General features: G+C 41.2%; 1 protein-coding gene across 2 annotated transcripts in view; it reads right to left on the reverse strand.

The window, feature by feature from the left end:
• Positions 1 to 15857, reverse strand: part of wdr7 (WD repeat domain 7) — a 110838-nt gene that overhangs the window by 9165 nt on the left and 85816 nt on the right. For both annotated transcript variants that reach the window (XM_027277032.1, XM_027277033.1), the window contains exons 24-28: positions 14508 to 14694; positions 6377 to 6494; positions 5721 to 5870; positions 5481 to 5563; positions 4617 to 4716 (exon numbers count right to left, since the gene is read on the reverse strand). In XM_027277032.1, the coding sequence (XP_027132833.1) occupies positions 4617 to 4716; positions 5481 to 5563; positions 5721 to 5870; positions 6377 to 6494; positions 14508 to 14694 (638 nt within the window). The remainder of the gene's footprint in view (positions 1 to 4616; positions 4717 to 5480; positions 5564 to 5720; positions 5871 to 6376; positions 6495 to 14507; positions 14695 to 15857) is intronic.

Raw genomic sequence — 15857 nt, forward strand, 5'->3', positions numbered from 1 at the left:
GCTGAATCAAATCAATGGAAACATGAAAAACTAGGGGGCGTTGTCATGACACTAAACAAAACAAAATATTAATTTCCCCCTTTTGGTTTGTGTTTCACAGAGCGGATATGTACGCTGAACAATTAACGCACGCACACACACACACACACACACACACACACACACACACATCCTGCAAACAACACAGCTCTGGCTTACACACATACTGTACTGCTCTGTGGGTTGGACAGATGTCTTCAAAATAATTTTTTTTCTATTCAAATTTCAAATGTAATTATGAATTCATAATTTAAAGACAGGGAATAATATTCACTGTAAAATGCAGTATATTAATTAAAGAATCATTAAATGCAAATGTGATTTCATTATTGTCTTAAATCACTTTAATATATGTATGAATTTATCTGTTGATTACTGAAAAAAACCTGCACACCATTCTGCCTCCACTTATGAAAACATGAAATCTGTCGTCCAATCAGTGTGCAGGGCTGCAAGAACAGCATGCGAGAGGACTTTAGAGAAGTCTGCGACTGAATTTAATTTTGAATTACTACATCGGACTGTGTTTAAAGCTTTTGAGAACATGAAAGGAGGTCATTTCAAAAATGTTGTAAGCTATTCTGATGACCAGTGAAAGACAAAAAAAAATATTTATCTGTAGAGAAACTGAGACAGAGCGAGAAACAGGATGCAGAGCAGAACTGTTTAATGTGCATCAAATATTGATGCTTTCATATATATTATGATCAGTGTGTGTGTGTGTGTGTGTGTGTGTGTGTGTCACGGTGGACTGCCTACCAAATCAATCAGCCTATCAGAGGGCAGTGAAGCACACTGAAACCATTTACAGCACTCTGTACTCCAATACACCTGTCGCCTGGGGACTTGGCTGTGTGTGTTTGTGTGTTCATACCATCGTATTTCCATCCCTATTACTTAAGATGGCTCTTAAGCCCCACCTCCTGTTTAAATGACAGTTGCTTGCATCATCACAGATTGTGTTTTTTTAATTTTTCGCTGATGTTTCTGCATCCACCATAAGAGAGTGCTAGAATGCGCTGCATATTCAGGTGGAGCTGCATGATGAGGTACGGTAAGGATGCAGTAGATCATGACAGTGTGCATTGGAGCAAGGAGTCTGGGCCTCATGAGGCTTTGGGTTGGTTCAGGTTAGTTGCAACAATCCGTGTGGAGAGCAAGAGAGGCGGAACGCATTGGCTGAAATGCAATCTTGGAACTCATCAACTATCGTCCGATGGTTTAGCTTTTTCTTAGTGATCTGCATTTCTTTCCCTCCGCATTTTCAATTTAAAGATATCAGCAGAACTGGGTTTTTCTACTCATTCTAGCGTATGAAGTTGCTAATTGCACCACAGACAGAGTTTTGGGCTGGATATCTATCAGTAATCCAGATATTCCAATGGCAACACCAGAAGGCCAGAAACAGAGGATGGATCATCATCAGATGATAGCTGACGGGTTCCGAGACTGCAGCTCATATCACAGCTTGTAGTCTGTAGACTGTTTTCAACAGTGTTTGGTGTTGTTCCCATTTCCTATTGAAACTATCAACGTTAATACAGTGACAAAACCAAGTGGCAACCTCCGTGGCTGGGAAAAGAAGCCAGTTTGGAAGTGCCAAAAACTGTAACACCTCGAGTGTTTGAGAGTTTGCCAGACTCAGTAATTCATTTGTGTTTTGTGTGAGCAGATGGGTACACTTGTGTTTTTGTTTATTTTAACTCAAAGATGCAAATATATTTTCATGAGATGAGAACAGAAGCTCATTTTGTGATAGCCTGTCCTAGCTACCATCCTGACACTGACATGATACTAACTATGCAAAAGGTTGGTTTCAATAGCCTGCATTATGGGGTTTCTTCTTCACCACAGCAGCTATTGAGATACCACATACAGACTGCAAGAACTGTGATTGGTCAGGTTTGGATACGTTCTCCAAGTTGCTGATGGCAACATTGACATTAAGCAAGCTGCAGAGCAACTCCTCCTCGTGTTGTGGTCAACGGATATCAAAAACTGAACTAAACCTAATGACATAGGTATCTATGATACCTTTAATGCATTTTAATCATATGGGATTCTTCAGCTTATGACCGACAGTGTTGGTTGGCTCCTGATGGGATGTACAGGGGGAGGTGCTAACTCAAAGCTACACCTTTATATACAAAGAGGTCCCTCTGGTTTCAGTAGTTACAGAAAGAAAGCGATGCAGACAGAGAGAAAGATCAGTCAGATTGTTTCTTTGTGTTCAATTAGTAGACTCAGTAGAGTCTGTTAAAGAAGCAGAGCAAGCAGCTGGATGCACACACACACACACGAGCAATGCAGCTGACAAAGGACTGTTCACGGAGGCTGATCAAAGCTGTGGCAGATGGTCATGCAGGGAATAGCTAGCTACGGTTGGACACACACACACGCACTCACACACACGGATTACGAACAAAAACTGCTGCCTCTCATCTCCGTCATCCTCTTCTCCACATACTTCTGTCTTTGCTTCCTCCTCCACCTACACCGTCTCCTCTCTTTCTCTTCCCTCATCCAAACTAATCAAAGCACTCGTTAAACATTTCTTCGATTCCACAAACTTTTAATCAAGAACTGATAACGCCACTTCTAACTGTATCACTGTATTCTGTTTTCATCTTTCCCTAAATCAGGGGAAAATCAAAGTTTTTCATTGGACAGTAAATCTGCCTGCTGACTAAGCAAGTCTCATCTTACAGATTTTACATCCTTCACCTCTGTGGTTCTAGAAGGAGCAGATTGTTTTACACTGAGACTCACACACACTCTATGCTGCCATTCATCCAAAAGTTCCTGAAGTTTATTTCCACATTGAAAACTGGTCTGTACTGGAAAGATCTTAAACTGTCATGAAGACAAACTGACAGGAGGTCTACAAGAGGTGAATGTTGAGTGGCCGTTAAATGAAATATCGCTGGTTAAACTGGGGCTAAAACTGTGAGATATCAGTTTAATTTTCAATGTAAAAGTCTGTCACTTGCATCTCTACGTCTACCACCTCAGTCTGGTTCTTGTTTAAATGTACCACCCTGTGATTCACAGAGGTTTTGGCTTGCTACATGCTGTGTACATCAAATAAACAAAGCTGCAATACAACTGGCGGCATCATAGTTTAGTCTATGAACTTCACCAGGATAGCGCTCAAGTTTGAGTGACATTTCACACTGACTATGAATCTGACTTAACTTCTTCCCTGCAGGTTGCTGTATTATTATTACTTTTTTTTTTTTTCGGCACACCCAGCTTGCACCACCACAGCCAAGACGCTGTACCACTGCTCAAATGTGTGAGTCTCTGTCCCAGGTCTGTATGTGTGAATGGCTGATAAGGGTCTAAAGCTCTGGGGACCAAGAATGTCAGAAAAAAAAGTCATGTCAATCTATTCAAGAGTGCGTGAAATATTTCTCGTGGTGGGCAAACTAATCGACATTGCCATCCCTAAAGCTGCTACTAGCATGGCTAAAAACCCAGCTGCTATGTCGTGATCAGACTGTAATGTTGTCTGTTGATGACAAAATTCTACGGTAGTAAGAGCTGCAAAGAATGTTGCTTCCAACATATTTTGCTTCCTTCCTCTGTTTCTGAAATAATTGGCAAAGACTTGGGAGCACCGTTCAGTAAGTACCAATAAGAACCAGAATCAATAAGAATCATTATTAATAAAACCTAAAAGATACCCAGCCCTATTAATGAGGACCAGAGTTTTAGCTTACATTTGAAATGAAACACTTGAAATGGTTCCAGCACACACACACACACTCACACAAACCGTTCTCACAAAGCCATTATCTATTAAATGTTAATTACTGCAAATAACACACAAAGGAAAAGTGCCTCATGTCTTTACACCGTGCACACAAACACAAACACCTCCACACACACGCGCGCGCAATCAAACTAAATGTCGGGTGAACAGGGGCCAGTGCTGTTATCAGATATAAATGACCCCCTCCATCAGACTAGACTGCTCAGGTTACTGCAAATCAATACCCAGCAAATTACCAACACACACACACACACACACACACACACACACACACACACACACACACACACACACACACTCGCACAGAGATACACACAAACACAAAGGCGAGGAGCACACGCAAACACACACACACACACACACACACACACACACACACACGCTACACAATCTCACACACAATCAAACATAAATGTGTGCAAAGACAAAAACGTGATTAACAGAGTCATTGCTTCATCATTAATCAATTACTGAGAGAGAAGAAAATAAGTCGAGGCAACGAAACCCCTCTGCTGACTCCCTCTCTCATTTCCACTGTTTACACGCCTCGTTACTGCTCTCCTCTTGTTTCCTCTCATCTCTTCCTCTGCACTCCTGTCATTGGACTTAATATGTACTTTTCATGGGTGGTCAGAAAAATTCTAAGATAGAAAAGTAACGATTGGATGTGCTGAAGGGGAATTGGACAGATGAATAAAATTATGGAAGTTTGATGAATAGGTTGGACCAAATGGTGGAGAAAAGGATGGATGGATGGATGGATGGATGGATGGCACAGAGATGAGCGGTGTTCTGACTGTACCTGGCACTTTCCAGTACGAACATCGTAGAGGGCCACTGAACCCTGGCGAGCTCCGACGGCGATGCGGTGACTACGGTCACAGTAACCAACCATGTAGAACCTAAACAAGTGGACAACAAACAGGCATTAACACATTAACATCCAACTGGACGTCGTCTAACAATTTAGCAAAGTTGAGGATGCACAAGCCAGTTCCTAAAAGCTCAGATAAATGTGGAGAGCTGCAACAAGAAGGGTAACTGGTGTAAAAAAGCCCTCGAAACCACCATCATTTCTAGAAGGTGGCATGGTTAAAGAACCAGTATGCTAGTGACTCTAAAAGATTTCTGTTGAAATTGTGCACTGTACTTTTTCTATGATGGCTCAGTAAGTCCAGGCTTCACTTGAAGGCTCTGAAATGGAGATCTTGAAATTAGGTTCCATCAAACACCGGCATGTCATGTTGGGTATGGCAACAAACCAAGAGGCAAAAGAAAACGGTCTGCCTTTTACTGGTGTGTTTTTCTGATGCCCAGTACGGGGCACCAAAGAAGTTTCCCTTGCAGGGTCTGGTTTGAGGGTCCAATATTGATGCACACACACATACCAACTGTTATGTTGATGCCAAGAAAAGACAAAAAGGTCCCAAATGCACAATAATATATTCACAAACACACACTAATGAGCTGGTTCAGACACATACCCTGAGGCTGATTTCTGTACCTGTTAGGCAAAGTTGACCTCTGGCCACTGATGTCAAAGGTCAGAGGTCAACTTTGCATAATTCCTCCACAATTTAACCCCCACTGACATTATGTTGGGGGTGTGGGCTTGTTAACACACACACACACACACACACACACACACACACACACACACACTTACTTGCAAATAGCAGGGAAGCACTCCTGCAGTCCTTTCTTCTTCACCAGAGAACCTTCAATACAGTACATGATGATGTCCATCACCTGAAGAAGAGAGAGGAGACGACATGAGGAGGAGAGGATTAGTCAGAGGTGATGATACTTCTCATAATGGTTATTTCATTGGTTTATTTCATTTTTATTGATTGTAGCTCTGGAAATGTTTTTTTTGTTTTTTTCAGAGATGTTTGTAACAGTTTACCTCGACCAGCAGATCCACGACATCTCCAGGCATCTTCTCTATCAGGATGTCGATCACTCGCAGGATCTCGGTCTTGGCTCTGGCCAAAGTGGTGGTGTGAACGTTCTGCTGCGACTGAGAGTTTGCCTGAGCTGCGTTGTACCGATGGACCTGGGAAACAAAAATACATATACATGTGTGTTATGGATGAAAGAAGAAAGTTTATTAAAGACACTCCACAAAAAAACAACAACATTTGAGATCATTAAATTAGATTTTAATTTGATGTGTGTGGTTTTAGATTGTGTGTGTGTGCATGCTTTCTAATGCTGTTCTTTCAAGACTTTTAAGACAAGTCTTATTGTGCTTCCAATGTAAGTGATGGAAGCTAAATGAACAGTCCTATTTCTGTGCAACATTATATGTTTATAATATCAGACTTCAGCAGTCACAAATCAGTTAATTTTTTTGTTAGTATCCCTCCACCACAGCTCTTCACTGTCTGGACAAACCAAAAGAGGCAACTCTGATCCCACCTGATATGATTAAAAACCCAGTCCATTTCAAACTCAGGTTACAGCAACACATAATATGTAAAACATGTAAAATACGCAGGCTGGTGACTTTTTGAAGCTGCTGTTTGGATGTGTGAAGACGTTTGAACAGTTCAGTCTCACCTCTCTCGCAATGGTGGTGATGAAGGCCGGTGGGCGGGCAGTAGCAATGAGAGAAAGGGCGTGGCGGGCTGAGCGGGCGGAATCTGCTGGCGGATTGAGGGGCAAACCCATCGTAATACTGTGAAGAGAGAGAAACACAGGTAGAGGTTACAATCAAATGTCAAACAATACTTTTTGACACTGAGATGTTTTATCTGTTGTCTGCTTGTCTGAACTGTCACTCATTCTCACACAACCTGATTGGCTACACACTGTTTTCTACCATAATTTATAATCTTTGGTTTGAGGAGGATATCAAGTCTTTCCAATTCAAACAGCTTAAGTCCAAATGAAGTGACAAAGCAATGGTGTTAAAGACAAAGTCCAAACAAGGAGGCCTCCACACTTCTGGTAAATAATGTGTTTGTTGGTGACTATTTTCACTGGTGGATTAATCCACATTTGGGACACTTAATGTGGATTAATCCAACACTAGAGTCGAGAAGGTGTATTTGGGATTGAGTCACAATAAACTACAATGTGTGTGTTCATGATAATGAAAGAACGTGCCACTCAGTGCAACAGCGTGCCTCATTAAAGTGTTTTTAAGATTTCTTTGACAATTGAGGAAGAAAATATATGAAGTTTGAAGGTTGTTTTAAATTGCTGACAATAAGAAAAAATATAGAACTTTACCAGATTTCTTCTTTCAAGATTGTATAATCATCTAAAGAGGACATTTGAGAGACATTTGAAAAGACAATTTTAGAGCGAGCAGAAGAAAATGTGATAAAACTGGAAGAGCGGCGGAGAGATCGAGCCTTACTAATATATGGAGTGAAGAGATTAGCGGGCAGCTTATAATGTCAAGGCCGAGTCAATGGGAGCCATTCACCAGACGACGGCATAATGGACTCCCACAATGCAACAGGAATTAGACACACACACCCTAACAGCTGGCCACACACCCCTCTGAGTGTGTGTGTGTGTGTGTGTGTGTGTGTGTGTGTGTGTGTGTGTGTGTGTGCGAGAGAGAGAGAGAGAGAGAGAGAGAGAGAGAGAGAGAGAGAGAGAAGAAGAAGGCGAAGGAGGAGGGGAAGTGATGGGTGGACAGACGGCCAAGCTGCGCGATTCATCTCCTCTGATTACAGATCACAGCTACGGAACCTGTAATTAATACGGGTAATATATTGGCAATATATCAGCGATATTGAAATGTTTAATTTCATTTCGAGGGGTGGCTGTAATTGGAAACAGTCACGATGTTGATATAAGGCAGTAGGAGTGCAGGGAGCTAATTGTACTGCGAACTACTGAGGTTAATAACCAGCGTTTAGAACATGTAATGAAATAATCTGGATTATTATTACAGTGCACAGTGCACATGTACATGTAGTGTATGATATATATTATATTGAATTCAATTCAACTGAGTTTATTTATTTACACATTTCTATAATTCAGTTTTGATGTGTTACAATTTCAACTCCACATATCCATAATGTGATCTGGGCTAACTGCAATTCTAAGTAATGATATCTACTACTTATTTCTCACTAGTCAAAATGTTGATTATTGATACCAATAATTCAATTCTTACCGTTGATATCTACAATTGTTCTTGTTCATGTCCAAATTGAATTATTGATATGTTGACTGGGAAAGAAATGAATTTGTACTAGACAAGTTCAGGTCACTAGAGAAAACGTAATTTGTAGATATCTCCAATTACACAGGTCTAAAATAAGTATACATAGAATATACAAAGAAGACAACATATACATGATAATTTGATGATATAGATATAATCAAAATGGCTTGTTGGTATGCCGGACATATCAAACACGTGAACCAATGATCCGACTTTGGGTAAAGTATCTTAATTTAAAACACTAATTATCAATTTTAGTAAATTATTCATCTTTGAGCTGACAAGAAACACACACACACATATATGTACATACACACATACATATATGTACATACACACACACATATGGGTTTAGTGTGTGAGAACCTGGCAACATGACTGCATTCACAGCCGGTATCACGCTGACATTATCCAGTCAATACTGAGTCACACACACACACACACACACACACAGGATTGGAAGTATTGATTTTTGTGTGTGAGGTAGGGGTGAACAACTTCAGTCACATGATGAGAGTCACTGCTGCAAGAAACCAAGGCTGTGTGTATACGACGACTTACTGGTTCACTCAGTGACTAACTGGCTGGTTTACTACCTGACAGACTTACAGACTGGTTGATTGGCAGACTGGGTGACTGACTCATTTCAGACAGGGCTTACTGACTGATGTGGGCTGTTGTCACCCTTCTAGCAGACTGCAGCCTGCAGTGCAGCTCTGTAGGCTACATTGAGAAACCTGAGAATTATACATCTAATTATTACCAGGTAGGTTAGCTTGAGTCTTTCTGTTTATGTACACACTCCCTTACACACACACAACCACTTTCCAGTTCTATCTCTTCCTTTCTCACTTTTTCATCAAGTCAATGAAAAGTAACAGAAATACTTCACAGCGTCTGACTGTACATCGTTGGCCAACAGGAGGATTTTCAAAAACACAGTGACTCATTCACAGACCCCTGACCCGGGTTTTGATCCACATCACTGTGTCGATTATTATTATTGACAAACAGTTTTTCTCTGTGAGTTTCTGACTGAGTAACAGGATGGTTTACTGCCCGACTGGTTCAATGGAAGACTTGACCTTGAATGGTTGAAAGGCTCAGTGTGGTGCCCATGCCAACGCACTCACCGTCTGCACTGCAGCTACAGTAGATGGAAACATCTCTGCAAAGACTGTTGCAAACATTCTCACCCGAATCCGTTTTGTCCTTGAGGAAGTCAAGATTGTAGTGAGTGCTGGGGAGAATTCTAAACTAAGCACACGGGAAGGTCGCTGTTGAAGTGAAAGAAAGCAAGAAAAGCTGCATGAATCCACCTCAACACTGTCACCATTGAACAGTACATGTGTTTTCTACCTGCTTTCTTCTCATCTTTATAAATACACTGACTATCTGTCTCAAGGAGACAAACAAACCAGTCTTCATCTTTGATGACCTCTGTGTGTGTAGTTTTTCTGGTGAAACCTTCTGACGTGTTCACGAGTCCACATCCGTGGTGACCACAACATGCACTTATCTGTGCAGCGCGCACGTACAAAAACATCGATTCACCTCTGCATGACAAATGCAATCTTGCAAAAACACACACGAGCAAACACAACGTAAAGAGATGCATTTATCCCTGCATGTCAAATAAATACCATATTCTGTGTCGCACACAAACGTATTCAAACATGCATTTATCTCTGCGGGGATGGCGGTCAACACATCACACTGTGATCGGAGAGCAGGGAGGGGAACATCGACAGGTCAGCGAGAGGACTTTAAATCACCCCCAATAGGACATTTGACCAGGTTACACTCCTGATTCACAGATTTAGAAGTTTAAAATGTTTCAGAAGCTCTTTTCAACAGTTCCACAGTTTTCTCATTGACATGCAGTACTTTTCATTTCCATACAGTAGGAATTCTTTAAAGACACAAATCGACATGTATGCAGTTCTATTGACTCGCCCAGTAATTCTGTGTAGCATCTCTGTCTATAGCCAGATACAGTCAGGGAGCACATGGGTTTATTCTGTTGTAATATTCTTTGTGAACTGTCCAAAGGGTGTTTGGATGGATAAGGGATGACTTTTTGTCAAATGTTCCTGATGACTTCATTCAGACATGACAGGACAATTACAGAAAGAGCCCCAAAGCCCAGCTGATATGTGTCAGCTGGTCCACAGAGGGAGACGTGTCAATGCTGCAGAACAGCAGAAAGTTTAAAAGTCATGATACCAACAAAGAAGAGTGATATCTGCTCTTTTACAGGCTGTGTCAGTGATGGATTTAAAATCTTATTGTTTTAAAGCCACTCAATGACCACTGTAAACATGAATCTAGCAATACTTTTCTCATCAATTCCATAATTTATTAGACGATCGCAGAAACTGGTGCATATCATCTGATGAGCCTTCAGCGTCCTGGAGACAACAACCAACTTTTCAAGCCTCGTGGTGTATCCAGCAGATATCAAGAAAAGGGGTAACGGGTATCTGGCCCAAACCTCCTGTGTGGTTTGATTAACTCGATATTTGACAAGAACGACATATTTTTGACTAACATCTATAAACAGATGTTCTGCATTCATATGTGACTAAATGTAAAACACTAAATCATGGTCAGATGATAGCTGATGGGTTGCAAGAATGTATTTCAGTCAATGCCTCCTTTGCTCTCCACCTGCATGCAACCAAAGCCTGCAATCAAACACCACTGTTCAGTGCTGCTCGGACTACAAACAGAAACCGTCTGACGTGAAAATCTGGTACCTAGCTGATGCTGCATTCATATGCAGGTATCTTTGCATAGAGATTATTTATTAAAGAATTCTGCTTTCAGGTTTCAAGATGAGCAGGGCGCCAACATAGAGGGATGATTTTACTGTACTTTTTCTGTAAGGGAAATGCATTCCCGGGGAATACTAAGACACAACACTAAAGGATCGAGGGTCACCGTGCATTATCATTATAATTTTTAGATATTAACATTAGCATGAGCAACACGTTTCACATTAAGTGTACATCCACTAACAGTCATTTTTTTTTTCTGAATGATTTATTCGTTGATCTTGTCGATCTAACCATTACTCTATTTAGTTTTATAGGAAGGATTATTATTATTATTAGATATTATTATTATAGGATTATTATGATTGTAGCTGCACATTTCCCCCCCTCTGACTGCTCAGGCACTGAAAGAATGAATGTGAACAGCTTCAGACTGGTTCATTCACTGTGCGATGTGGTTTATCAAGCTGGTTTGAGTTTCTTTGTGCATAAGTGTCGATGATTAAGTGATTAATTTATTACAGTGATGTGGAGATGGCATATTTTATGCTGTGCTGCTGTAGTCTTCTTCTTTTCCTTATGCTTATTCAAACATGAGTCCATCATGAAAATTACATTTACATAATGAGGTACTGTATGGATGTCTACAAGAAGCTTTTGCTGGGTGCTTTGAAAACACCCTGGTGCAGTTACACACACACACACACACACACACACGCACACGCACACACACAGGGTTGGTAAAGGTGTTTTGTCTGTTCTTGTTTGTGTGTCTAGTATAAAATGTGAGTCTTCAACACCAGAAGCTTTTTCAAATCTCTGCCTATTGAAAGGGGATTATCACACACACGCACGGCTCTGCAAGGAGAGTATTGACGAGTAGTTGGGTGTATCAGGGACAAAGAGCCTCACTGCAAGTCAGCTGCATGGAAATACACCCTCTGTAAGTGTGTGTGTGTGTGTGTGATGCATTCAACTCTCTCTCCTTTTTCTTCCTCTCTCTATCCTATAAAATGAACAGTGAGGGAATACTGGAGCAGACTGTGTGTGTGTGTGTGTGTGTGTGTGTGCATGTGTGTGTTAATGTATTGTCTCTCACTATATTGTAATGTGCTGATCTGATTATTGTCTCATTGATCGGCCCTCGTGCTGTTTACTTCAACAACACCAAGAGGCTACAACACACAATATTAATTATACATGGTCATAAACTATATCTATGTGTGTGTGTGTGTGTCCACATGTGTGTGTGTGTGCGTGCGTGTTTGTGTGGAGAAAGCAGAAAAAGCTAAACTTGTCTCTTCATGTTTAAAGGTCCATTTGGCAGATTCAGTTGGCTCCATTTACAGAAATGCAATTTAATAATTATTAGTGTTTCATAAGCACCTAATATAAGAATTCGTTTTTTTGTTACCTTTGAATTAAATAACTGACTCAATTGTTATGAGTAATTAATTATAAACAAAGCAGCCTCTCCAATATCTCTGTTTGTCCACATTATCAGTTAATAAGTTAATCTAACCATCAATAAGAACCTTTTACATTATTATCAGTAGCAGTAGTAACAGTTATAGTATTTTATGTCTGTCAGGCCAAAAAAAATCCAACACTTATTGTTTTTATCAATAATATAAACTGTATGGATCATAGCTTTATGTTCTTCATTTAAGACTCTGTTCAAGTTCTCTTCACTTTCTATTCTACTAAAAAATTATTCAACTAAAATTGAATTGCATTGTTTTCTCTTCCACACACACACACGCAGAGTGGCAGCAGACATATCTATACTCATTTAACCAGACTGACCCAGCTTGTGTTTCAGCTTAATAGGATCATCTTATGTTGGCCAGTTAGATTTCAGCAGGGAGGAAGACACACACACACACACACACACACACACACACGCACACACACACACGCACACACACACACACACACACACACACACACACACTCCTTTGTACCAAACATGAGAAGATGCCACTGAATTACCTTCTCCATGTGACCTCTGACCTTCACTTGTACAAAACGTTGCATTAATGTTAACCACAACCACCACTACGACCGTATGGAGGAACCTTTGACCTCCTCTGTGCTGCTGCTGGTGTTGATGGTCCAGGAAGTGAAAGCAGACTCTGCTGCTGTTAACATCTGTGATCAGCACAGACTTGTGACTGGCTCTTTTCACAGAGTCAAACTGCATTAACAGTCACAGTTACACTGACTGATGCAATGATCAGAGGAATGCACCGGACGTATGGTGGGTCACTTAAGCTTTTTAGGCCTTATTTTAAGGTGTAGGTGAGGACGAGAACCACAGTGTCTGAAGATTGGAAGGCTATGATTATATCCATGTGCTGGCATCAGCATTGCCCTGGATGATTCTTTGTTACCCCAAAAACCAAAATAATCTTAGTTGTGGAAAGGTGAACCAGTCATTACAGTCTAAAAGGTTCATCCTCTGATGAGCAGGAGATTACATCATCACACTACAGGCCGCTAGTTTTCTGGATGGACACTTTAAAGTAGTGCTGCTAATCAAACAAAACAACGAAAAAGATCATGATGGCACAGACAAACACACGTGCACACACACAAACACACATGCACACAGACAGAGGACTCACATGTCAGAGCAACGCAGACATCGTTACATCATCATAATGTCCTGCAATCAGATTAGAACCTGGCTTCCATAAGTCAGTGTGTCAGCTCTATAATGCCTGAGTGTTTCTGTGAGTGTGTGTGTGTGTGTGTGTGTGTGTGTGTGTGTGTAAGCAGGCTGTACTGTTGTCTGTACTGTGGAATCTGAGAGGGAAGACCGGACAGTCAAACGGACAAACACAAACAATAAATCAACCAATCAGTTCCTGAGCAGAAACTGAGGACACAGAACAGCTCTGAACTCTTCATGTTCACTATGATTTATATCTTATGTAGCTTTGTGTGCAGAGCTGTTGTTAAGTGAATTGTGAAGTCTTTTAAATCTCTACCATTAAAAACCAAAAAAAGACTGACTGGTTTAACGTCTTTTAAAGTCCAAGTCAAGTGGCCGATCACGCCGAGATGGGTTGCTAGAAACGTGCGGCCGTTATTTTTTATGGTTACTGTGTGCCTTGCATGCAAGCCTGTAGTATTCTCAACTCTACAGCACAAGATGCTGGTTCATCAATGTCACACTTGGCCCTGGGCAGCCAAACAAATCAAGCATGAAGGCTTTACAGCACTTTCTTTCCGTTTTAATGCTCCTAAATGTGACAGGAATGGTGACACAAATGCAGACGAGAGGTTGGACACAACCCATTGAAGAGATGGTGATATTCAGCAAACTGTTTTTTTTCAGCATATCATGAACCCAACCCCAGCTGTTTTACACTGCTTTGCCATGGTCTTTTTAAAGCGACTGCACCTGCAGTGATGCCTCTAACTGATTGGCCCCTTAATCTTGTAAAATCAAGTTCAAGTAATGTCCCAAATCAATTGAGGAAAGTCTTACATCTAGATGTAGTGTAACTGTTGCTTCAGTGGCTTTTGATGACCATATTTCAGCACTTATCAGCAGGTCCTACAGAATCTCTTGGGCATACAGTATTTCTTGCATAACAAGTAAGATGTCACTGATTGTTTACTTGTATCTATATCTACCTGCCTATATTCAGATACAGGTTAAAGATTGTTTATCGATAACAGAGACATTTGTGTGCGTTCATGCCAGCAGACTCACTTGGCCAGCTGCTTCTCGGCGTCGGCGCAGAGCTCCAGCAGTCCCATGAGCACCGCCGACACGTCCATGTACGGCTCCCACACGGTGAAGCCTCGGCCAATCAGATCGATGGCGGTGCGGCGGATGGTGCTGTGCGGAGGCAGCTTGGGACTCGGGGGCTGCAGCAGTAGGAAGGTCAGTGCCTTACCTGCAAACGATAGAGACGGTAGAATCAGAATAAAGTTCAGGAGCAGGAGCTTGATGTTACTCTGTGGCATTTCATAAGACTTAAATCAGCTTTTATTTCAGCATTTCTTTCTTCCTTTGTTGCAGGAGTGATTCATATGAGGACAAAAAGAGAATTCAGATGTGATGAAGGTGTTCAGATGGATTCAAACTTGAGGTACTGTAGCTTTATCAGTCACCATGACGACTTTTATTTCACATTTTCATGATATTTACATGCAGCTTAGTTAGCTAAATGGCTAACTAGCATTGTTGCCACAAATTATGGTTGAACCGTGACCATTTCAGCTCCGTGTGAGGGTGGAGGGTTAAAGCCCCGCCCACCCACAGACACAACATGGGAGCCATTTAAAACAAAAGAATATCCATAAAGAAATCATGTCTTCTTATGAACAAAATCGAATAAATCCTCGTGTTTTAAATGAGGTTTGATGAAAAAATTATTCCACACACACACACACACACACACACACACACACACACACACACACACACACACACACACACACACACTGAGAGGATAAAGACAGTGAGCGGGATAAGTCACTTCATAGCTGACCTGACATTTGAGCCAGTCTCTGTGGGAACAGACTGACCATTAAGACTCCAGAAAATATCCCCATCCCTTAATAACACCCCCTCGCCCTCCCCCCCAGAACACACACACACACACACACACACACACACACACACACGCACACGCACACACACGCACACATACATGCACACGTTCCCTTCAGGTCTCCTGTCTGTGTCTCTCTGCCTGTCTCACCCACTGAAGCCTGACATCCAGAGCTTTTAGCAAATTCTTCACAAAGTGCTTCAAAAAGATAAAGTCAGGAGCCGATTAAACGTCTGGTATCAGGGTTTGTGCAACCATATGGATCTCTTTTAGCTTCTGTTAAAATGCAGTTATCATAACTGTTTATTTATCTGTTTAAAGTCAGCGAGTCTGTGCAGAATAATCTGGCCTGCCACTGTTTTTCTCAGAGACTCTGCATTAGCATCAGGAGGGCTCTCTTCATCTTCTACTGTCCGCTTGCAGATCGATACACTTCATTGTGTTTTTGCTTGAAATGTAAATGCTAAACAGTCATAATATGAAGAAACGTAATATAAAACAGA

Source organism: Larimichthys crocea, unplaced genomic scaffold (assembly GCF_000972845.2).
Source record: "Larimichthys crocea isolate SSNF unplaced genomic scaffold, L_crocea_2.0 scaffold82, whole genome shotgun sequence".
NCBI lineage: Eukaryota > Metazoa > Chordata > Actinopteri > Sciaenidae > Larimichthys > Larimichthys crocea.